Source organism: Bombina bombina, chromosome 6 (genome assembly GCF_027579735.1).
Source record: "Bombina bombina isolate aBomBom1 chromosome 6, aBomBom1.pri, whole genome shotgun sequence".
In the NCBI taxonomy this organism is placed as follows: Eukaryota; Metazoa; Chordata; class Amphibia; order Anura; family Bombinatoridae; genus Bombina; species Bombina bombina.
The window spans coordinates 6798356-6823074 of NC_069504.1; the positions used below are offsets into that span (position 1 = coordinate 6798356).

Here is a 24719-nt window from a genome sequence, read left to right on the forward strand (position 1 = left end):
ATTACCTAAGCGGTAATCATCCTCGTCATGAAGGAACTTTACTCTCTTAATCTCTTTGATCGCCTTCTGCTCTTTTTCTCAGCGATTTTTTTCTCAAGCTCCTCGAACTCATCTGTTGACATAGTGGTAAGTAGATCTGCTTTATATTTATTCATAAGATCAGTTTGTACCTCAGATTCCTGTAGCAAAGCTTCGACTGTGCAAACTATCAGATCATAAGAGCATTTATTTATGATCACTTCAAATTTGTCACAGTAGCTCTTATTATCTTTAAGCAATGTGGGAACTGTGCTCATACGTAGTCCCCTTGCTATCCTCCTCACTCTGTGGTATTCCAACAGGTTAGACATGTGCAAATCCCACCATCAATTTTATTCTGACTGCCTCGTATTCCTTAGCTGTAGTAGCAGAGGGTATCGTTCGGAGTTAAATATATGTCCCAGAAATGAAAGGACTGCACATACCTCTATGCTGAGCGACAGCATGACTTTTCCCACACGATCAAGAGGTCCTGTATCTTCTCCTCCTGTAGTTCTGTGGGAACAAACAGGGTCTTAGATAATATCTGCTAAGACCATCATCTGCAGGGCAGCACATCAATTCCTTCAGAAAGGGTGTGGCCGGATACTGAAAGTCACCCTGATTTGAAGAGATTGGTCATGGATTTCCCTGACATATGGGCTCAACATAAGAATGATTGCGGCATATTAAAAGGCATTGAAATCAATATTGTAGGCCCAGACCCCCCTCCACAAAGACAGTATCATTTTCCAGCAGAAGCTATTGAACCTGTGAGGCAAATTATTAGTCAGCTTGAAAGCCAAGGGATAATTAGAAAATGTTCCTCCTCTAATAATTCTCCTTTGTGGCCAGTAAAGAAAGCAACTAATACTTGGAGGTTAACTGCTTATTTTCGTATGGTGAATAAAGTTACCCCACCTGTTACAAATCTAGTTGCTTCTACTCCTGAAGTGGTATCCAAACTGAGTGTCACATGTAGGTGGTATTCTGTTATGGATATAAGTAATGGTTTTTGGAGTGTCAGACTAGCCCCAGAGTGCCAATATAAAAGTTTGCTTTTTGCTTTTCAAACACAAAATATTGCTTCAATTCGCTCCCTCAGGGCTGTCATAGCTCGCCAACATACTTTCACCAAGCGTTAGCAGAGGTATTAAAAACATTCTCAGTCCCAGAAAGTATCATACAGAATGTAGATGATATTTTGTTACAAACAGAGACAGTAGAGGAACATTTGGAGCGGCTGAATGAACTGTTTGGCTTGATTGCTGAATCTGGCCTCAAGTTAAACACTTCAAAAGTACAATTAATGAGACAAAAGGTGACATTTTTGGGAGTATCAATCCAAAGGGGTAAAAGATGCCCTACTAGAGAACGAGTTACAGCCATACTTCAGGTGCCCAGAACTTTGCATAGACACTCCTTAAGACAATTCTTAGGCTTGGTAAATTTTTCTTGTGATTTCAAAAACATTTTTGAAAGGGGAGGATGTTGGGAAAATTCCTTGGAGTGCAGAACATGAGGAAGCATTTAAAGTGTTAAAGGAAGATTTAGCATCAACCCCTGCCCTTGCCACAGTGGAGAAGGAGGCCCCTTTTGCTTTACAAACATACACATCTGACACTTCTATTTCCACAGTCCTACTGCAGGAAAAGGCTGAAAAAATGGAGGCCTGCTGGCTATTTTTCCAGGCTTCTTACTCCAGTAGAGATGTATCAAGGCTTTGTTAGGGGTGCATTGGTCAGTTCAGGCTACTGAGCATATAGTGGGATTTGGGAAGCTCATCCTCCAAATACCACACCCCTATAAAATTGTTGTTGGAAAAATCATTAAGTGGGGTTTCAACACAAAGAGTGACTAGGTGGTTAATAGATTTGCAACATTGTGACATCACTGTACAACACAATGCAAAATACACATTACCCCAACTAATGCACACTCAGGGTGAACCCCATGACTGCACAGAGACATTCACACACAGGGAATCACCTCATAAATTGTTCAGGGACAAAACTTCTCCCCAGGATTTACAACTTTATGTAGATGGTTCAAGATTTTGGCAGGATGGTCAATTTAATACTGGTTATGCTATGTGGGTCCCCTCTCAAAAATTAGCTCTTAAATTTATGCTACCACAATCATTCTCAGCACAGAGAGCAGAATTAGAAGCCATTTCTATGGCTTGCCACAGGTTTGACACACAAGACATTTGTATATACAGTGACAGTGCCTATGTGACCAGATCACTGACAGAGTACTTACCAATTTGGAATCTAAAGGGAATGGTAGACTCAGCAGGCAAGCCATTGTCACATGTTCAAGCTCTTAAGAAATTGGTAGATTGGGGAACACAGCACCCATTGCAGTCAGCTATTGTTAAAGTTAAGGCACACACACATTTCACAGATGAACATTCACAAGGAGGTAATGTGCATGTGGACATGTTAGCCAAACAGGCAGCTTTAGATAGGGAACCATGGCAATCAGATGAGAATGACAGTGAGACACAGCAAGCATGGAGAGAGCATGTTGCATCTATAGATACAATTGCACATATAGCAAAGATTACAATGGTAGATTCAGAGGTACCTGATTTGAAAACAGAACAAGCTAAAGATCCTAACCTTTTCCCTCTGTTACAGGAACAGCAAACACTCCCAAATGGTTATTCAATTTGTAATGGGTTAATATGTTACTCCAATCCCACTGATCCACAGGCTAAATTGGTTCTTGTGGTCCCAAGTCATTTGCAGGGACCTATAACACAGCACACACATTCTCTTCTTGGGCATATTGGAACTGAGGAATACTCTAGCGCCGATAGGAAATCTTACTGCCCAGGGGTGGTGATCCTTAGCTATCACCGCTAACAAGTGTACAGAGGATATGAACCCAGGCGCCACCTAATGAAGGCTAAGGTGAAATGAGAGCATGTGTCATATAATGTGAATTTTATGCGACACAATGCAACAAATTAAAACAATAAGAATAAATAAATTGACGTCATGGATCCATGAACATTAAAATTAATACATTAAAATGGGTAATAATGGCTTGGTAATGAAATACTGTGAACAATAATGTTAACAATAAAAACAATAGAAACAATAAAAACAATGGTGAGACAATAAAGAATGCAAACAATGATGGGTTAAAATAGAAAATAATGATCCTAGATGAAAAAATGAAAAAGCAAACAAAAAACAAATGGGATCAAGCAATCCGTGAGAGCAATGGGTGCTAAGTCAATGATAAAACAGTGATGTCTGTGTCAATAAAAATGTAAATCCAAAACGTAGAAATCCAAAATGTGTCCAAATGTTCAAATAAACAGATGACAATATCCACAAAAATGGTGATGGTGATAAAAAATGGTGATAATTTAAAAATAGTAGACAAAGTGATATATGTGCAACAAACAATCAAAATTGATGTGTCTCCAAGCTTCTAATGACTATCTGATTAGGAACCAAAAAAAAAAAAAGAGCACAATATGGAAATCCTCCAGCAAAAGAAATAGAATATATGTGTGGAAAAATCTTCAAATAAATGTAGCAATGAAATAAGGCTTACCAGTGCAAGGTCTACGCGTTTTGGTCCATGCTAGGCCTTTATCAAGACTGCATATTGGCCAAAGTGCATTAGAGTACCATTTAAGGCAAAAATTTCATTGGCCAGATTTAGCAGAAACCTGTTTAAAATGTGTACAAGAGTGTTTAATTTGTGCTCAAATTAATCCACGTCCTAAAGGTCAGAGACCCATTCTCCAGAGAATACCAGTAGAAGATGGCCCCTGTAAAGCTATCCAAATTGATTTTATAGGCCCACTTCCACTATCAAAGGGGGGCTCAGGTACGCCATAGTAATTGTAGATATTTTTTCAAAATGGGTTGAGGCTATTCCACTTTGTTGTGATACTGCACAGGCTACTGCCAGAGCATTGTGGGAACATGTTTTCTCAAGATGGGGGTTTCCAACACTCATTGAATCAGACAGGGGTACACATTTTACAGGTCAGGTAATGCAAAATCTCTGTGCCCTACTGGGAAAACTGACCAGATTTCATGTACCATATCATCCACAATCCTCTGGTATAGTTGAGCGCATGAATCACACATTAAAAACAAAATTGTCCAAAATGCTTTCCCAGTATGGTAAATCCTGGGTCACACATCTTCCAGCAGTTCTAATGGCTATTAGAACTACACCATCAAATGCTACCAAGTGTTCTCCCTATGAGCTCATGACAGGGAGAAAGATGGCATTAGGCCACCCAGGTGAACCACAAGTGTCTACCCTCTTGAGAGAATCTGTGTCTAGAGATCAATATCTCTCCCAAATTCAGGAGCAGTTGAGCTCACTGCTAATTTTTGCTGCCTCTAATATGGCCCCAACAGATTGTAAATGTTCATCTACTCCTCAAACAACTCTGTTTGAGAAGGGGGGATTGATCAGGATTACAAATTTTCGCAAAAATTCTCCCTGGGATGCAAACTGGGAAGGACCTTATAGAATTTTGGACAAATTGGGTAATACTGTGATTAAAATAGAAAGATCAACCCCTGGGAAAACCAGAAGGCAGCCTGGTTACAAATAGGTCCATGTTGACCAATGTAAAGTGAATAGAGGGACAGTTGTCCCAGATGTAGATATTTCTGCTAAGAACTGATATTCTCTTAATCTTTTTGACAGATTTCATTATGTGGAACCTGAGAGGAATGATCGTCACCAACCTATTTGTATTTGTGTGGGTGTTATTGCAAAAACTTCCAATCTGTGACTGTAATGAACTTTCAATCACCAACCTCACAAGGAGTCGTAGATGGAGCTCAAGCAACATCATCAGAGGATGGACAAGCTTCTGGAGTTCAAGACCTTAACAAAGATTGTTTGGGAAAATTGACTTTTAATGCGGGTGGGAGGATTGAAATATTTGCTTAAAAACATCAAGACAATTTAATTGTTTTTTGGAGAGTCAATCAGGGTAATAAAGTTGAATGGGAATGTAAGTGGGTGGCATGGGGAAAATGGACTATAGGTCTAAAACATTTGCAAATCCTATTCACACTATAAATGGCGATAACTATAATATAACCAAGGTTATATTTGAACAACAAATTGGAGAAGGGATTAATTGGAGAGTTACAGCTTCCAACTTTGGTGGAGGGATTGAAATATACATAAAAATAGATTAAAAAAAGGAAACAACTACTTTTGCACCTTTGATCTATTCTACTTTAATCACTACACCAAAGATGAAACATTATGACAATACTCCAATGTGTGAGGGGAAAAGGGTTGTTTCTAGTGGTCCATTTCAAATAAGTACAATCAAGCCAACTCCAGTATTGAGGGATGCCACATTCCAATTTATCACGTGGAAGATTAAAATAGATTGGCTAATTTCCACACATTACCAAAATTGTTCCAGAATTACTGCCACTATGGAAAAAGCATTAGTTAAGTGGGCAGAAGGTACTAGGAGAAGGACTAGGAGGGATATTGTGGATACAGTTTTGGGAGGTGTGGGAACAGGGTTAGGGGTGGTAAATTCCATTGATATATCCAGCTTATCAACAACCTTACAGTCTCAGGGGATGTTAAATGCAAAAGGGATTCATACACAACAAATGATAAACACCCTGGTAGAGACACTGACAGTCATTCAAGTTCAGGGTCCGGTCATTCAAAATACAGAGGAAATACTGATAGGAATAATTAGTAGGTTAAGGGAAGTATTCTGGGATTTTGTGTGTATTTCCATGCAAACAGAATTATCAACTGACTTTAAATTAATAGCACAGGCTATGGAAAATAACCATACACCTTTGGGAGGGAGCAGTCTGTTAACAGTTTTGCATCAGAACACAAAGAATTATGGTTGAACAGTTGGTTGGGCTGCAGGGAAAATATATGCAGGGCTACTTCACTTGTGCCCACTAGTGGTACCTATCAGAATGTTTATCATTTGTTTTCACAAGAACACCTGTTTTACATCATGAGTTAGAGTTCCCAAATTTTATATGGAATGGTTCCCATATGGAACAGGTAGACATGTCTGGCTGCATAAGGTTTCCTTCTACCCAACCAGGCAAGAATAATTTTTTATTCCTGCTGGCATAATCACTCATATTGCAATGGTTTTGTGGAGAAAGTTAATCCCCAAGATATGATTTTTCCATTAGGACAAGGAAAGGTGTGTTTTGTTGCGTTGAAGTCTAAAGATGAAGTGCATGTATGGTTTGACAAGTGTAATTCAAGGGAACAAATCACACCAGGGATTTATTGCATTACTGGGTACCCTGTGAGGATAAGTTCACTACAGTTTAACTTCACTGTCCCACAGTTACTCACATATAACGCTACCTTGGGGGCTCCACTCATAACACCAATATAAGTAGATGATGCACCTTGGCAAAAATTGGTAACCTTATTGCAAAAAGACTCTGTAGTACTGGAACATCTTAAAAATTTTGGGGAACGTGTTCATGTAAATTTCTACCATCAGGAACAAGAACTACAAAGGATTGAACATACTTTTACAGAGATGTCAAGTGCTACCTGGTGGCAGAAATTAGCAAATTCCTTTTCGAAACAGTCATCATGGGGTTCTGCATTGGGAAATCTGTTCATACACCCATTTATAATCATATTATTTATTTCTATATTATGTATAATTATTCAAATTTGTATGTGTTGTTATTTAAAATCATTAATTGCACGTGTATATCACTTATATTATGGTATGCAAATGGAGGCGTCCTTAGAACATTCCTAACTCCACCTATGTGTGATGGGTATATTAGTGTACTAACAGATTCACTCATATAAAACCACCATTGGAATGGAAGGGTATGGTAACCTCCATTGCCAAAAGGGGGGAATGTAATAATGGCATGATCTGAATTCAGATATGGTCTGGAAGGGGTATATATATGGGATATCACTGTAGAACTCAGCTGAATGGTCAAGAAGGGGTTAACTCCTCATTCAGATACTGGAATATAGAGAGATTACATTACCAGGCCCTGTCTGCTAATTATGACCAGCTGGTGTGAGTGGAAATATAGAGACCCTTTGACCAGATGCTCTTCCCTCCCCCGACCGCATGGCAAGGCTGAAAGCAAATACCTGGACATTACAAAAAGGGGGCTTGCATATGAGTGACATCATCATTGTGGGAGGGTTGAAAGACTTACAATAAAGCCCATCAACACAAACGCTCTCTTTTCTTTGGGATCCGTGAGTACTTCTTGCTGACACATAGAATTACTGCACACCATACATACTCTCACATTAGGATGGCAACTGTATTAGTGTAATATTGATGTTTAATTCAGTGCTGTGTATTTATAAGTGATCCGCATGTGAGTAATTATATTTAATCTGCATATTGTAACTGTTTAAGTAGTCTCATTGTAATAAAGTTTTGCATTATTGCTGGAGCACGACTTGTGGTTAATGACCTTACAAGTAGTTTAATTAAGCTAGTGAGTGTGTGTTAATATTGTATACTGGGTATAATTCATAAGGGATTATTAATAGAAATATTTTAGCATTTCACTAAAGGGTATAGCAAACAGACACTAATTTAGAGTCTTAGTTACCATTCATTTATTTCAGTCATCCAAAGTAACCAAAACCTCCCTAAGCAATAGGCGGAGGTGTTCTAGTTTAAACCTAAAAGTTACAACCTCCCAATCCGTCAGAGGCAAAGCACTTTCTGAATCTGAGATTTCCCCCTCAGATGCTGCAGCAGTCTCCGTGTCCTTGGGAGGTGCATCAGAACTTACTGAATGCCTGATTTTCCTCTAACGTTTGCCTTGCAACATTGGAACAGCAGACAATGCATCAGACATTGTAGAAGACATGAGGGAAGTAACTTCAGCAGGAGCTATAGCAGAAGTGCAGGCGGTAAATCTTGGGACACCTGGGGAGAAAGCTGCGGTATTCCCTGAACCACGTCAGACTCTTTGACAGCATCCGCCTTTGAAAAGTTTTCCTCAGAATTTTTTTTATCTCTATAACTTAAAGTCCTCTCAATACAAGAGGGAGAGAAAGGGATTGGTGGTTCCATATTTACATCAAAACACAAAGAACAAGTAACACTTTGCAAGTCTGCTTGGTCCATAATGAATCAGAATTATATGATATGCAATCAAAACTTTAATTAGACACAAAAAAGTTTAACTGCAAAAAAATGTTACTGGCCCTTTAAATTTAAAAGTGTGTAAAAAACGTACCCAAAAGGCCTTACACCTCAGCAGCTGACTGCAAGACCGGAGACCTCTTCCTCTCTCCTGGCAAACAATCCGGACTCGAAAGGGGAAAGACTCAGCTGCCCTCCAGGCCTAGAAACGCCTGATCAGTAAGAAAAAGTAAATTTATGCTTACCTGATAAATTTATTTCTTTTTTGACACGATGAGTCCACGAATCATCTTAATTACGAATGGGATATTCACCTCCTGGTCAGCAGGAGGAGGCAAAGAGCACCACAGCAGAGCTGTTAAATAGCTCCTCCCTTCCCTCCCACTCCAGTCATTCGACCGAAGTTATGAAGAGAAAGAAAAAACCAAGGTGCAGAGGTATCTGAAGTTTAAAATACCCAACAACCTGTCTTACAACAACAGGGCGAGCCGTGGACTCATCGTGTCAAAAAAGAAATACATTTATCAGGTAAACATAAATTTTGTTTTCTTTTTAATGACACAATGAGTCCACGGATCATCTTAATTACTAATGGGATCCAATATCAAAGCTAGAGTACACAGATGATACGGGAGAGACAAGACAGGGAACCTAAACGACTTGATAAAAGGCCTGATTTAGGGCCGAAATGCGTTGACCCAGCTGGTAAGCATTATTCCTTTTTTATTTTAATCTTTGTACAATCTTTCATAGGGACAATTTAATTATCTTTCATAGGGACAATTTAAAGGACGGTTTAACAACTGGATAATGAAGACTCAAAGAAACACCCAGGACTTCATCTGAGGACAACTATCAAGCACACAAGTTGGTTATTCTTATTGACATTTGGGATTATTATTTTGGATTGATTTACAATTACCTGAGATATAATAGGATGGGCCACAGCATCAGGCTTAATTACAGCTAAGGTGAGCTGAAGTGTGCGCACCCAGCTACGTGCCGCCATAGTCACCTGCAGAAGACAAGAAATAACAAGCAAAACAGATGCATACATTATTAAAGGACAGTTGTGCTGCTATAGAATAACGCATCAGACAAGTCTAATTGGTTTTAGAACTAATTAACATCCCTTTTACTGCTATTGTTTATCAACATTCAATCAGCAATTTGCAATCTGAGCTTTAGTCCACACACAACAAGCCACTGTCATTATGTTACTAACTGTACAGGAAAAGCGAGCAACGGGGTCACCCCCAATACTGAGGAGCCGCAGGGCACATGTATAAACTGTACAGGAAAAGCTACCGACAGGGTCACCCCCAATACTGAGGAGCCGCAAGGCACATGTATAAACTGTACAGGAACAGCTACTGACAGTGTCACCCCCAATACTGAGGAGCCGCAGGGCACATGTATAAACTGTACAGGAACAGCTACTGACAGTGTCACCCCCAATACTGAGGAGCCGCAGGGCACATGTATAAACTGTACAGGAACAGCTACTGACAGAGTCACCCCTAACACTAAGGAGCCGCAGGGCACATGTATAAACTGTACAGGAACAGCTAGCAACAGGGTCACCCCCAATACTGAGGAGCCGCAGGGCACATGTATAAACTGTACAGGAACAGCAAGCAACAGGGTCACCCCCAATACTGAGGAGCCGCAGGGCACATGTATAAACTGTACAGGAAAAGCTACCGACAGGGTCACCCCCAATACTGAGAAGCCACAGGGCACATGTATAAACTATACAGGAACAGCTACTGACAGCGTCACCCCTAATACTAAGGAGCCGCAGGGCACATGTATAAACTGTACAGGAACAGCTACTGATGGGGTCACCCCCAATACTGAGGAGCCGCAGGGCACATGTATAAACTGTACAGGAACAGCTAGCAACAGGGTCACCCCAATACTGAGGAGCAGCAGGGCACATGTATAAACTGTACAGGAACAGCTAGCAACAGGGTCACCCCCAATACTGAGGAGCCGCAGGGCACATGTATAAACTGTACAGGAACAGCTAGCAACGGGTCACCCCCAATACGGAGGAGCCGCAGGGCACATGTATAAACTGTACAGGAACAGCTAGCAACTGGGTAACCCCCAATACTGAGGAGCCGCAGGGCACATGTATAAACTGTACAGGAACAGCTAGCAACGGGGTCACCCCCAATACTGAGGAGCCGCAGGGCACATGTATAAACTGTACAGGAACAGCTAGCAACAGGGTCACCCCCAATACTGAGGAGCCTCAGGGCACATGTATAAACTGTACAGAAACAGCTAGCAACGGGGTCACCCCCAATACTGAGGAGCCGCAGGGCACATGTATAAACTGTACAGGAACAGCTACTGACAGTGTCACCCCCAATACTGAGGAGCCGCAGGGCACATGTATAAACTGTACATTAACAGCTAGCAACGGGGTCACCCCCCCCAATACTGAGGAGCCGCAGGGCACATGTATAAACTGTACATTAACAGCTAGCAACGGGGTCACCCCCCCAATACTGAGGAGCCGCAGGGCACATGTATAAACTGTACTGGAACAGCTAGAAACGGGGTAACCCCCCCAATACTGAGGAGCCGCAGGGCACATGTATAAACTGTACAGGAACAGCTAGCAACAGGGTCACCCCAATACTGAGGAGCCGCAGGGCACATGTATAAACTGTACAGGAACAGCTAGCAATGAGGTCACCCCCAATACTAAGGAGCCACAGGGTACATGTATAAACTGTACAGGAACAGCTACTGACAGCGTCACCCCTAATACTAAGGAGCCGCAGGGCACATGTATAAACTGTACAGGAACAGCTAGCAACAGGGTCACCCCCAATACTGAGGAGCCGCAGGGCACATGTATAAACTGTACAGGAACAGCTAGCAACAGGGTTACCCCCAATACTAAGGAGCCACAGGGCACATGTATAAACTGTACAGGAACAGCTAGCAACAGGGTAACCCCCCAATACAGAGGAGCCGCAGGGCACATGTATAAACTGTACAGGAACAGCTAGCAACGGGGTAACCCCCCAATACTGAGGAGCCGCAGGGCACATGTATAAACTGTACAGGAACAGCTAGCAACAGGGTAACCCCCAATACTGAGGAGCCACAGGGCACATGTATAAACTGTACAGGAACAGCTAGCAACGGGGTAACCCCCCAATACTGAGGAGCCGCAGGGCACATGTATAAACTGTACAGGAACAGCTAGCAACAGGGTAACCCCCCAATACTGAGGAGCCGCAGGGCACATGTATAAACTGTACAGGAACAGCTAGCAACGGGGTAACCCCCAATACTGAGGAGCCGCAGGGCACATGTATAAACTGTACAGGAACAGCTAGCAACAGGGTAGCCCCCCAATACTGAGGAGCCGCAGGGCACATGTATAAACTGTACAGGAACAGCTAGCAACAGGGTCACCCCCCAATACTGAGGAGCTGCAGGGCACATGTATAAAGTGTACAAGAACAGCTAGCAACAGGGTCACCCCAATACTGAGGAGCCGCAGGGCACATGTATACACTGTACAGGAACAGCTAGCAACAGGGTCACCCCCAATACTAAGGAGCCACAGGGCACATGTATACACTGTACAGGAACAGCTAGCAACAGGGTCACCCCCAAAACTAAGGAGCCACAGGGCACAAGTATAAACTGTACAGGAACAGCTACTGACAGGGTCACCCCCAATACTGAGGAGCCGCAGGGCACATGTATAAACTGTACAGGAAGAGCTAGCAACAGGGTCACCTCCAATACTGAGGAGCCGCAGGGCACATGTATAAACTGTACAGGAACAGCTAGCAACAGGGTCATCCCCAATACTGAGAAGCCACAGGGCACATGAATAAACTGTACAGGAACAGCTAGCAACAGGGTCACCCAATACTGAGAAGCCACAGGGCACATGTATAAACTGTACAGGAACAGCTAGCAACAGGGTAACCCCCAATACTGAGGAGCCGCAGGGCACATGTATAAACTGTACAGGAACAGCTAGCAACAGGGTCACCCCCAATACTGAGGAGCCGCAGGGCACATATATAAACTGTACAGGAACAGCTAGCAACAGGGTAACCCCCAATACTGAGGAGCCGCAGGGCACATGTATAAACTGTACAGGAACATCTACTGACAGTGTCACCCCCAATACTGAGAAGCCACAGGGCACATGTATAAACTGTACAGGAACAGCTAGCAACAGGGTAACCCCCCAATACTGAGGAGCCGCAGGGCACATGTATAAACTGTACAGGAACATCTACTGACAGTGTCACCCCCAATACTGAGGAGCCGCAGGGCACATGTATAAACTGTACAGAAACAGCTAGCAACAGGGTCACCCCCAATACTGAGAAGCCACAGGGCACATGTATAAACTGTACAGGAACAGCTAGCAACAGGGTCACCCCAATACTGAGAAGCCACAGGGCACATGTATAAACTGTACAGGAACAGCTAGCAACGGGGTCACCCCCAATACTGAGGAGCCGCAGGGCACATGTATAAACTGTACAGAAACAGCTAGCAACGGGGTCACCCCCAATACTGAGGAGCCGCAGGGCACATGTATAAACTGTACAGGAACAGCTACTGACAGTGTCACCCCCAACACTGAGGAGCCGCAGGGCACATATATAAACTGTACAGAAACAGCCAGCAACAGGGTAACCTCCCAATACTGAGGAGCCGCAGGGCACATGTATAAACTGTACAGGAACAGCTAGCAACGGGGTCACCCCCCCAATACTGAGGAGCCGCAGGGCACATGTATAAACTGTACTGGAACAGCTAGCAATGGGGTAACCCCCCAATACTGAGGAGCCGCAGGGCACATGTATAAACTGTACAGGAACAGCTAGCAACAGGGTCACCCCAATACTGAGGAGCCGCAGGGCACATGTATAAACTGTACAGGAACAGCTAGCAACGAGGTCACCCCCAAAACTAAGGAGCCACAGGGTACATGTATAAACTGTACAGGAACAGCTACTGACAGCGTCACCCCTAATACTAAGGAGCCGCAGGGCACATGTATAAACTGTACAGGAACAGCTAGCAACGAGGTCACCCCCAATACTAAGGAGCCACAGGGCACATGTATAAACTGTACAGGAACAGCTAGCAACAGGGTAACCCCCCAATACGGAGGAGCCGCAGGGCACATGTATAAACTGTACAGGAAGAGCTAGCAACGGGGTCACCCCCAATACTGAGGAGCCGCAGGGCACATGTATAAACTGTACAGGAACAGCTAGCAACGGGGTAACCCCCAATACTGAGGAGCCACAGGGCACATGTATAAACTGTACAGGAACAGCTAGCAACGGGGTAACCCCCAATACTGAGGAGCCGCAGGGCACATGTATAAATTGTACAGGAACAGCTAGCAACTGGGTAACCCCCAATACTGAGGAGCCGCAGGGCACATGTATAAACTGTACAGGAACAGCTAGCAACAGGGTAACCCCCAATACTGAGGAGCCGCAGGGCACATGTATAAACTGTACAGGAACCGCTACTGACAGGGTCACCCCCCCAAACTGAGGAGCCGCAGGGCACATGTATAAACTGTACAGGAAGAGCTAGCAACAGGGTCACCTCCAATACTGAGGAGCCACAGGGCACATGTATAAACTGTACAGGAACAGCTAGCAACAGGGTAACCGTAACCCCCCAATAATGAGGAGCCACCGGGCACATGTATAAATTGTACAGGAACAGCTAGCAACGGGGTCACCCCCAATACTGAGGAGCCGCAGTGCACATGTATAAACTGTACAGGAAAAGCTACCTACATACACACATATATAGGGGTCAGTGCACACTACAGGATGTTATTACACACTATATAGAGGTCAGTACACACTACAGGATGTTATTATACACTATATAGGGGTCAGTACACACTACAGGATGTTATTACACACTATATAGAGGTCAGTACACACTACAGGATGTTATTACACACTATATAGGGGTCAGTGTACACACTATAGGATGTTATTACACACTATATAGGGGTCAGTGTACACACTATAGGATGTTATTACACACTATATAGGGGTCAGTGTACACTACAGGATGTTATTACACACTATATAGGGGTCAGTGCACACTACAGGATGTTATTACACACTATATAGGGGTCAGTGCACACTACAGGATGTTATTATACACTATATAGGGGTCAGTACACACTACAGGATGTTATTACACACTATATAGGGGTCAGTACACACTACAGGATGTTATTACATACTATATAGGGGTCAGTACACACTACAGGATGTTATTACACACTATATAGGGGTCAGTACTCACTACTGTAGATTATTACACACTATATAGGGGTCAGTACTCACTACTGTAGATTATTACACACTATATAGGGGTCAGTACTCACTACTGTAGATTATTACACACTATAAAGGGGTCAGTACTCACTACTGTAGATTATTACACACTATAAAGGGGTCAGTACTCACTACTGTAGATTATTACACACTATATAGGGGTCAGTACTCACTACTGTAGATTATTACACACTATAAAGGGGTCAGTACTCACTACTGTAGATTATTACACACTATATAGGGGTCACTACTGGGGATAGACCGATATATCGGAGCGACCAATTATTAGGGCCGATATTTGGAATTTCTGAAATATCGGTTTCGGACAGAAACCTACCTATATGGAGCAAATCAAAAGAAATTTAGCTCTGTGTACTTAAGGGAAGCTATGTAGTTTAAAATGACACAAATCATCTATAGCACATATAAGGTGGACATAGCATCTAATAATAAATAGCACTGATAAGAGTTCAAGCCCAGGTGTTCTTGGTAGCTCAGTTACCAACTACCATACCCCCAATGGCAGCCTGTAGATGGACTTGCATAAACAAACATATATGATTTGTGAAATGGAAAATGCGATCTTTAAGTGGCACTTAAAACATAGTTTCCCTGAAGTACACAGAGCTAAAGTACTTGATTTGCTCATAGGGGTCAGCGATACATAAAATCAATCTGCTTGCTAATTGCTGTCACAAATAGAACTTTATTTCACTAAAGATGCTATATTTGACGATTTTTTAAAATATGTTATTTTCCCCTTTTATGGGCATAGAAAAATAAAAATAAATGATGGTTCAGGTACATCAATTAAATGTCCACAACAACAAACCTGGAGTAGAAAGCTATGCAGTATAGGAGACTAGTATCAATATTCTCTAGCAGTGGATAACAGTGCTCTGGCCATTAGGTGGTGCTGTTACACATGTATAAAACTGCCCATAAGTGACATAATAAAGAAACTTATAGTCCACTCCACAGTACCAGGGAAGGTATTTGCAATCCAGTAAATTTATGAGCATATTAAAAATTAAAGCAAATAAATAAATCTAGCACTGATATTCCAGCATGTCCTTTCTTTCTCTGTCAAGTGCCAGTAAATATATATATATATATATATATATATATATATTGTGACAGACCCCTCTGTCAACCTCCCTACGGATTATGGATTCAGGCATTATGTTAAGTCACCCTGTGCAAATCCAACAGTACTGGAGGGGTTAACTTCAGTTTTGAGTAACTGTATTGTCTTAGACAGTTGTTGTTAGCAGTTGTTGTTGTTGCACCAGTTTTAAGCAGTGGCTAGAAGCAAAATAAATAGCTGATTTAGACTTAAACTTGGACTGAATTATTTAGACAACATTTTTAAGATGAGGATGTCTCTTCCTAACTAAAAGATATTGCGGATCCTACTGCCTCTCCGCTACAATTGGTGGCAAGCGACGGGTTATTCCTCATAGCCCAGAAGAGCAGCTACACATCCGGACCTAATGGGAATACAGTATGAAAGGCTGAAAAGAGCCACCCTTAAAGACCTGCTAGAACAGCTGTACAGCGAGTAAAGTAGAAGGGAAAGTGTTGCTTCAAGGAATAATTGTGAGTTACTGCACACACAGCAATAATCAGACTGAGCAGACAGACAGAGAACAGTTTGAAAAAGCCCTCTACGGTCGAAACGCGTCAGTGTTGTTAGACGCCTTTTAATATGTTAAAGTAAAGCTTTGTGTTAATAATAAATATTCTCCTATGGCAATAGAAAGTTAACCGTTATAAAGGGACCGCATAAGGTAAATACAAAAGACCAGGAATAAAGCACACTCACTATCTATAATAAATTACAGAGACAAATTAGGTAATATGCAAAAGGAATACATTTTATGTAATCATAAATATATAAAAACCAACACACACACATATATACACACACACACATACAGTGGATATAAAAAGTCTAAGAAAAAATGAGACAAAGATAAATCATTTCATAACTTTTTCCACCTTTAATGTGACCTATAAACTGTACAACTCAATTGCAAAACAAACTGAAATGTTTTAGGTGAAGGCAAGAAAAAATAAAAAAATAAAATATGGTTGCATAAGTGTGCACACCCCTAAACTAATACTTTGTTGAAGCACCCTTTGATTTTATTACAGCACTCAGTCTTTTTGGGTATGAGTTTTTCAGCATGGCACATCTTGACTTGGCAAGATTTGCCCACTCTTCTTTGCAAAAACACTCTCATCTGTCAGATTGTGAGGGCATCTCATCCCTCTTCAGATCACCCCACAGATTTCCGATTGGATTCAGGTCTGGGCTCTTGCTGGGCCATTCCAAAACCTCTTCTTCTGGTGAAGCCATTCCTTTGTTGATTTGGATGTATGCTTTGGGTCGTTGTCATGCTGAAAGATGAAGTTCCTCTTCATGTTTAGCTTTCTAGCAGAAGCCTGAAGGTTTTGTGCCAATATTGACTGGTATTTGGAACTGTTCATAATTCTCTCTAGCTTAACTAAGGCCCCAGTTCCAGCTGAAGAAAAACAGCCCCAAAGCATGATGCTACCACCACCATGCTTCACTGTGGGTATGGTGTTCTTTTGGTGATATGCAGTGTTGTTTTTGTGCCAAACATATCTTTTGGACTTAATGCCAAAAAGTTTAACCTTGGTTTCATCAGACCATAACACCTTTTACCACATGCTTTTGGGAGACTTCAGATGTGTTTTTGCAAAATGTAGCCTGGCTTGGATGTTTTTCTTCTTAAGAAAAGGCTTTCATCTTGCCGTCTACCCCAAAGCCCAAACATATGAAGAATACGGGAGATTGTTGTCACATGTACCACACAGCCAGTACTTGCCAGATATTCCTGCAGCTCCTTTAATGTTGCTGTAGGCCTCTTGGTAGCCTCTCAAACCAGTTTTCTTCTCGTATTTTCATCAATTTTGGAGGGACGTCCAGTTCTTGGTAATGTCAATGTTGTGCCATATTTTCTCCACTTGATGATGACTGTCTTCACTGTGTTCAATGGTATATCTAATGCCTTGAAAATTCTTTTGTACCCTTCTCCTGACTGATACCTTTTAACAATGAGATCCCTCTGATGCTTTAGAAGCTCTCTGCGGACCATGGCTTTTGCTGTGGGATGCGACTAACAAAATGTCAGGAAAGACCAACTAGAGCAGCTGAACTTTATTTGGGGTTAATCAGAGGCACTTTAAATGATGACAGGTGTATGCTGACTCCTATTTAACATGATTTTGAATGTGATTGCTTACTTTTGAACACAGTTAAATCCTCAGTTATAAGAGGGTGTGCACACTTATGCAACCACATTATTTTAGTTTTTTTCTTTTCTTCCTAAAAGATGTCAGTTTGCTTTTCAATTGAGTTGTACCGTTTATAGGTCACATTAAAGGTGGAAAAAGTTTTGAAATGATTTATCTTTGTCTCATTTTTTTACATCACAGAAACCTGACATTTTAACAGGGGTGTGTAGACTTTTTATATATATATATATATATATATATATATATATATATATATATATATATATATATATATATATATATATATATATATATATATCACACACATACACACAGTATATACACATATACATGTCTATTAAAATAGCATGCTCTACCTCAATCATGAAAATTTAATTTTAAATGTCTCCCTTTGACTATGTGTTTAACCAGTTACTTTACAGTGGCATTATTTCTAAAAACATTTAAACTGCAATAATTACATATATTTTTTAAATGACTCATTATCTCCTTTTTATTAATATAAACTTGTATAAAAGCAGCACATATTAAAAACACAATGCAACAGCTTTCAATTGGTTTGTGAATTACAAGTTAACAGCAGTCTTTAAATAAATGGAGACACAGAGACAAATAAAAATAGATACTGCATCCTCTGACTGAACAGACATAACATATATGGAGTCTGTACCTAATTAAATCAAATAACCATGAAAAAGGGAAGCTTAGCAATATTCAATGTCAAAAACTTTAAATTTAAATAATGTGGGCACTGCACACTTAACTTCAAACTCTGTGTTTTAAATTATGGATTTAAATTTTTTTTTTTTTTTTTTGCTTGATCAGATTTTTTTTTTTTTTTTTCAAATAGTTTTTATTGATTTTTAACAATATATAACAGTAAATGGGGACTCGCAGGTCCCCTGCAAATTTCAGTGCATAACATGAAGAAAGTATTATGGAAAAATTACAACTGAGACATTCAAGTTTCAAAGATAGGGTCAGTACATTTCCAAACAGCTGTTAAAGAAGGGTAAGAGGGTGGGGGGGGGGGGGGAAGGGTTCATCTGTAAGGATGGGAGAGGGGGGGGGGGGGGAAATACTGCCGGGGATCGCCTGAGGCGTACGTAACGAGGATTCTTAAACTCTAACCTGGGGAAGCCATGTGGAGTCATGTGTGTCTGTCCAGTCAGTCCAAACCATTTCAAAAAGGTCACTTCTGTCCAAACTATAGAATATGTCCTTTTCCATAGCATGTAAGTAAGCCATTGTTTTGAGAATATCTGGCCAACGAGGGGGGGATGTTTTTTTCCAGTACCTGGCAATATTGGTTTTAACCGATGACAGGAGATAAACGCAGAGAATCTGCTGATGTTTAGGAAGGGCCTGTAGGTTTAGGTGTAGGAGTGCAGTGGCAGGGTTTTTTGGTAGCTGAATCCCAAGAGCAGACAGGGTACGGAAACAGGTGTTCCACAGGGGAGTCAACTTAGGACATTCCCACCATATGTGAAGCATATTTCCGTGGGAGCCACATTCCCTCCAGCATTGCGGAGAAGATGTCGGGAACATCTTAGATAGCCGCGCGGGGACCAGATACCATTGGGAAATAACTTTATAATAGGTTTCGAACATTGTCACACAATGCAATGATTTTTTGGTTAAGGTGAGGGACCCCTGCCAGGCATCAGCCGAGATTCGAGAGTGAAGAATAGTGTCCCACTTGCGTAGGTGCGGGGCCAAGTCTGGGGGCACAGTACCGTCCAGCAGGCTATAATATCTCGAAAGAGGTTTGTGGAGTCTACGTCCTCCTTTCCATACAGACTCCCATGGGGTGAGATGACGTGGAGCAGAGGGAAAAAAGCCCCAGCTAGAGAGGAAACTCTTGATCCTGGTGAACTCGAATAGGAGGTAGGGTGGGATGTCTTCGCCTGGTCTGTCCTTAGACAGCGAGAGATATCCATCGACATTAGTCTCTGACCAAAAGTCTGAAACTTGTTTTACCCCCAACCTAGCCCACGTATTGGGGTGTGTTTCTGCTAGACCTGTAAAGAGGCCTGGGATGGAGGTGATCGGGGAGGGGTGTGGCGCAATTAGTTTACGGTGCCGGATCTTATCCCAGATTGCCAGGCATTCCAAAACTACCGAGTTATGTATCTTTAGGGTTCTGCGGCTATGGACCGGAGTCCAGATTAGATCTTTTAGGTATATATCAAACGGTAATGAGGCTTGTTCAATGTCTCTCCACCTGTCTTGTGAGTGGAGCACTCCCCACTGGGAGATGTGCGTAAGCATAGCTCCCTCATAGTACTTTACTATGGATGGGGAAGCCAGACCCCCAAGCTGGACAGGGAACTGCAGGATTTTGTGAGCTATTCTAGGAGTTTTGTTTTGCCAAATAAATTTTGTACACTCACTTTGAAACTGTAGCAAAAGGTGAGTGGGTATTCTGATTGGAAGGCATCTAAATATATAGGTGAGCCGAGGGAGGAACGACATCTTAAGGGACGCTATACGGCCCATCCAAGAGATGTTCTTATGATCCCAAACATGTTTTAACGCTCTTAGGTCCGCTAAGAGGGGTAAATAGTTGTCCTTAACCATCTGTTTCAAGTCATTAGAGATTTGAACTCCAAGGTGAGTAATCCCTTTGCTAGACCACTTGAAGTCAAATTGTCTTTGGAGGGCTGTGACATATTTTTGGGGAAAACCCCACAAGTAAATTTCCGTTTTGGGGGTGTTTAGCTTGTAGAAGGAAAGGGAGCCAAAGTCCTCAAGGATCTTCAAAAGTCTAGGGATTGTGCGAAGCGGATCTGCAGAAAACACCGTCACATCATCTGCAAACAATGCGATGTTGTGTTTGGAGCCAGAAAGTGTAATTCCTACAATGTCCCTGTCAATACGTATTGTTTCCGCTAGAGGCTCGATTGCCAGCGCAAACAGGAGCGGAGAAAGTGGGCAACCCTGCCTTGTGCCATTAAAAATGGGAAATGAAGACGAATGGAACCCTACCCCCCTGACCGTTGCTGTGGGGTTGGAGTATAAAGCTTGGATCGCGAGGCGTATGTCAGGGGGAAATTTGAAGGCGACAAGAGTCTCCCACAGGTAACTCCATCTGACCCTGTCAAAAGCCTTCTCGGCATCCAGAGAGATAACCGAGAAAGGCTTGTTCATTCTTGTCGATTCGCAAGCAATATTGATAAGGCGCCTAGTGTTATCCGGGCCCTCACGATTATGTACAAATCCTACTTGATCTGGGTTGACTAGGGTAGGCAGAAGTTTGCATATTCGATTAGCGAGAAGTTTGGAATAGATTTTTATATCAACGTTTATAAGCGAGATGGGCCTATAGTTGGGGCAGTAGGAGGGGTCCTTATTTGGTTTGGGAATCATTAAATTATGGATTTAAATTTGAATTGATCCTTTGACTTCCTGTCAGTATTGGGTTATGCTCACTTACTGTCCCCCTGTTAATGAGCTGCATCTGAACACAATGTGTGAATCACAAGAGATGTAGAATACTACTTTACTCTTCTGCTTGGGTTATGCTCACTTACTGTCCCCCCCTGTTAATGAGCTGTATCTGAACACAATGTGTGAATCACAAGAGATGTAAAATACTACTTTACTCTTCTGCTTGGGTTATGCTCACTTACTGTCCCCCTGTTAATGAGCTGCATCCGAACACAATTTGTGAATCACAAGAGATGTAGAATACTACTTTACTCTTCTGCTTGGGTTATGCTCACTTACTGTCCCCCCCTGTTAATGAGCTGTATCAGAACACAATTTGTGAATCACAAGAGATGTAGAATACTACTTTACTCTTCTGCTTGGGTTATGCTCACTTACTGTCCCCCCTGTTAATGAGCTGTATCTGAACACAATTTGTGAATCACAAGAGATGTAGAATACTACTTTACTCTTCTGCTTGGGTTATGCTCACTTACTGCCCCCCCTGTTAATGAGCTGTATCTAAACACAATTTGTGAATCACAAGAGATGTAGAATACTACTTTACTCTTCTGCTTGGGTTATGCTCACTTACTGTCCCCCCTGTTAATGAGCTGTATCTGAACACAATGTGTGAATCACAAGAGATGTAGAATACTACTTTACTCTTCTGCTTGGGTTATGCTCACTTACTGTCCCCCCCCTGTTAATGAGCTGTATCTGAACACAATGTGTGAATCACAAGAGATGTAGAATACTACTTTACTCTTCTGCTTGGGTTATGCTCACTTACTGCCCCCCCCCTGTTAATGAGCTGTATCTGAACACAATTTGTGAATCACAAGAGATGTAGAATACTACTTTACTCTTCTGCTTGGGTTATGCTCACTTACTGTCCCCCTGTTAATGAGCTGTATCTGAACACAATGTGTGAATCACAAGAGATGTAGAATACTACTTTACTATTCTGCTTTGGTTATGCTCACTTACTGCCCCCCCCCCCCCCCCCCTGTTAATGAGCTGTATCTGAACACAATTTGTGAATCACAAGAGATGTAGAATACTACTTTACTCTTCTGCTTGGGTTATGCTCACTTACTGTCCCCCCCTGTTAATGAGCTGTATATGAACACAATTTGTGAATCACAAGAGATGTAGAATACTACTTTACTCTTCTGCTTGGGTTATGCTCACTTACTGTCCCCCCCTGTTAATGAGCTGTATCTGAACACAATGTGTGAATCACAAGAGATGTAGAATACTACTTTACTCTTCTGCTTGGGTTATGCTCACTTACTGTCCCCCTGTTAATGAGCTGTATCTGAACACAATGTGTAAATCACAAGAGATGTAGAATACTACTTTACTCTTCTGCTTGGGTTATGCTCACTTACTGTCCCCCTGTTAATGAGCTGTATCTGAACACAATGTGTGAATCACAAGAGATGTAGAATACTACTTTACTCTTCTGCTTGGGTTATGCTCACTTACTGTCCCCCCCCCCCCTGTTAATGAGCTGTATCTGAACACAATTTGTGAATCACAAGAGATGTAGAATACTACTTTACTCTTCTGCTTGGGTTATGCTCACTTACTGTCCCCCTGTTAATGAACTGTATCTGAACACAATTTGTGAATCACAAGAGATGTAGAATACTACTTTACTCTCCTGCTTGGGTTATGCTCACTTACTGTCCCCCTGTTAATGAGCTGTATCTGAACACAATTTGTGAATCACAAGAGATGTAGAATACTACTTTACTCTTCTGCTTGGGTTATGCTCACTTACTGTCCCCCCCTGTTAATGAGCTGTATCTGAACACAATGTGTGAATCACAAGAGATGTAGAATACTACTTTACTCTTCTGCTTGGGTTATGCTCACTTACTGTCCCCCCTGTTAATGAGCTGTATCTGAACACAATGTGTAAATCACAAGAGATGTAGAATACTACTTTACTCTTCTGCTTGGGTTATGCTCACTTACTGTCCCCCTGTTAATGAGCTGTATCTGAACACAATGTGTGAATCACAAGAGATGTAGAATACTACTTTACTCTTCTGCTTGGGTTATGCTCACTTACTGTCCCCCTGTTAATGAGCTGTATCTGAACACAATTTGTGAATCACAAGAGATGTAGAATACTACTTTACTCTTCTGCTTGGGTTATGCTCACTTACTGTCCCCCCCCCCTGTTAATGAGCTGTATCTGAACACAATGTGTGAATCACAAGATATGTAGAATACTACTTTACTCTTCTGCTTGGGTTATGCTCACTTACTGTCCCCCCCTGTTAATGAGCTGCATCTGAACACAATGTGTGAATCACAAGAGATGTAGAATACTACTTTACCTCTTCTGCTTGGGTTATGCTCACTTACTGTCCCCCCTGTTAATGAGCTGCATCTGAACACAATGTGTGAATCACAAGAGATGTAGAATACTACTTTACTCTTCTGCTTGGGTTATGCTCACTTACTGTCCCCCCCCCTGTTAATGAGCTGCATCTGAACACAATGTGTGAATCACAAGAGATGTAGAATACTACTTTACTCTTCTGCTTGGGTTATGCTCACTTACTGTCCCCCCCTGTTAATGAGCTGTATCTGAACACAATGTGTGAATCACAAGAGATGTAGAATACTACTTTACTCTTCTGCTTGGGTTATGCTCACTTACTGTCCCCCCCTGTTAATGAGCTGTATCTGAACACAATGTGTGAATCACAAGAGATGTAGAATACTACTTTACTCTTCTGCTTGGGTTATGCTCACTTACTGTCCCCCCTGTTAATGAGCTGTATCTGAACACAATGTGTGAATCACAAGAGATGTAGAATACTACTTTACTCTTCTGCTTGGGTTATGCTCACTTACTGTCCCCCCTGTTAATGAGCTGTATCTGAACACAATTTGTGAATCACAAGAGATGTAGAATACTACTTTACTCTTCTGCTTGGGTTATGCTCACTTACTGTCCCCCCTGTTAATGAGCTGTATCTGAACACAATGTGTGAATCACAAGAGATGTAGAATACTACTTTACTCTTCTGCTTGGGTTATGCTCACTTACTGTCCCCCCCCTGTTAATGAGCTGTATCTGAACACAATGTGTGAATCACAAGAGATGTAGAATACTACTTTACTCTTCTGCTTGGGTTATGCTCACTTACTGTCCCCCCTGTTAATGAGCGGTATCTGAACACAATGTGTGAATCACAAGAGATGTAGAATACTACTTTACTCTTCTGCTTGGGTTATGCTCACTTACTGTCCCCCCCTGTTAATGAGCTGTATCTGAACACAATGTGTGAATCACAAGAGATGTAGAATACTACTTTACTCTTCTGCTTGGGTTATGCTCACTTACTGTCCCCCCTGTTAATGAGCTGTATCTGAACACAATGTGTGAATCACAAGAGATGTAGAATACTACTTTACTCTTCTGCTTGGGTTATGCT

General features: G+C 41.8%; 1 protein-coding gene across 1 annotated transcript in view; it reads right to left on the reverse strand.

Annotated features, from left to right (window-relative positions):
* The window catches only part of NME6 (NME/NM23 nucleoside diphosphate kinase 6), a 150622-nt gene that overhangs the window by 111928 nt on the left and 13975 nt on the right, over positions 1-24719 (reverse strand). Inside the window, exon 2 of the mRNA XM_053716304.1 lies at positions 9090-9182. Within this exon, the coding sequence (XP_053572279.1) occupies positions 9090-9176 (87 nt within the window). The 5' untranslated portion in view covers positions 9177-9182. The remainder of the gene's footprint in view (positions 1-9089; positions 9183-24719) is intronic.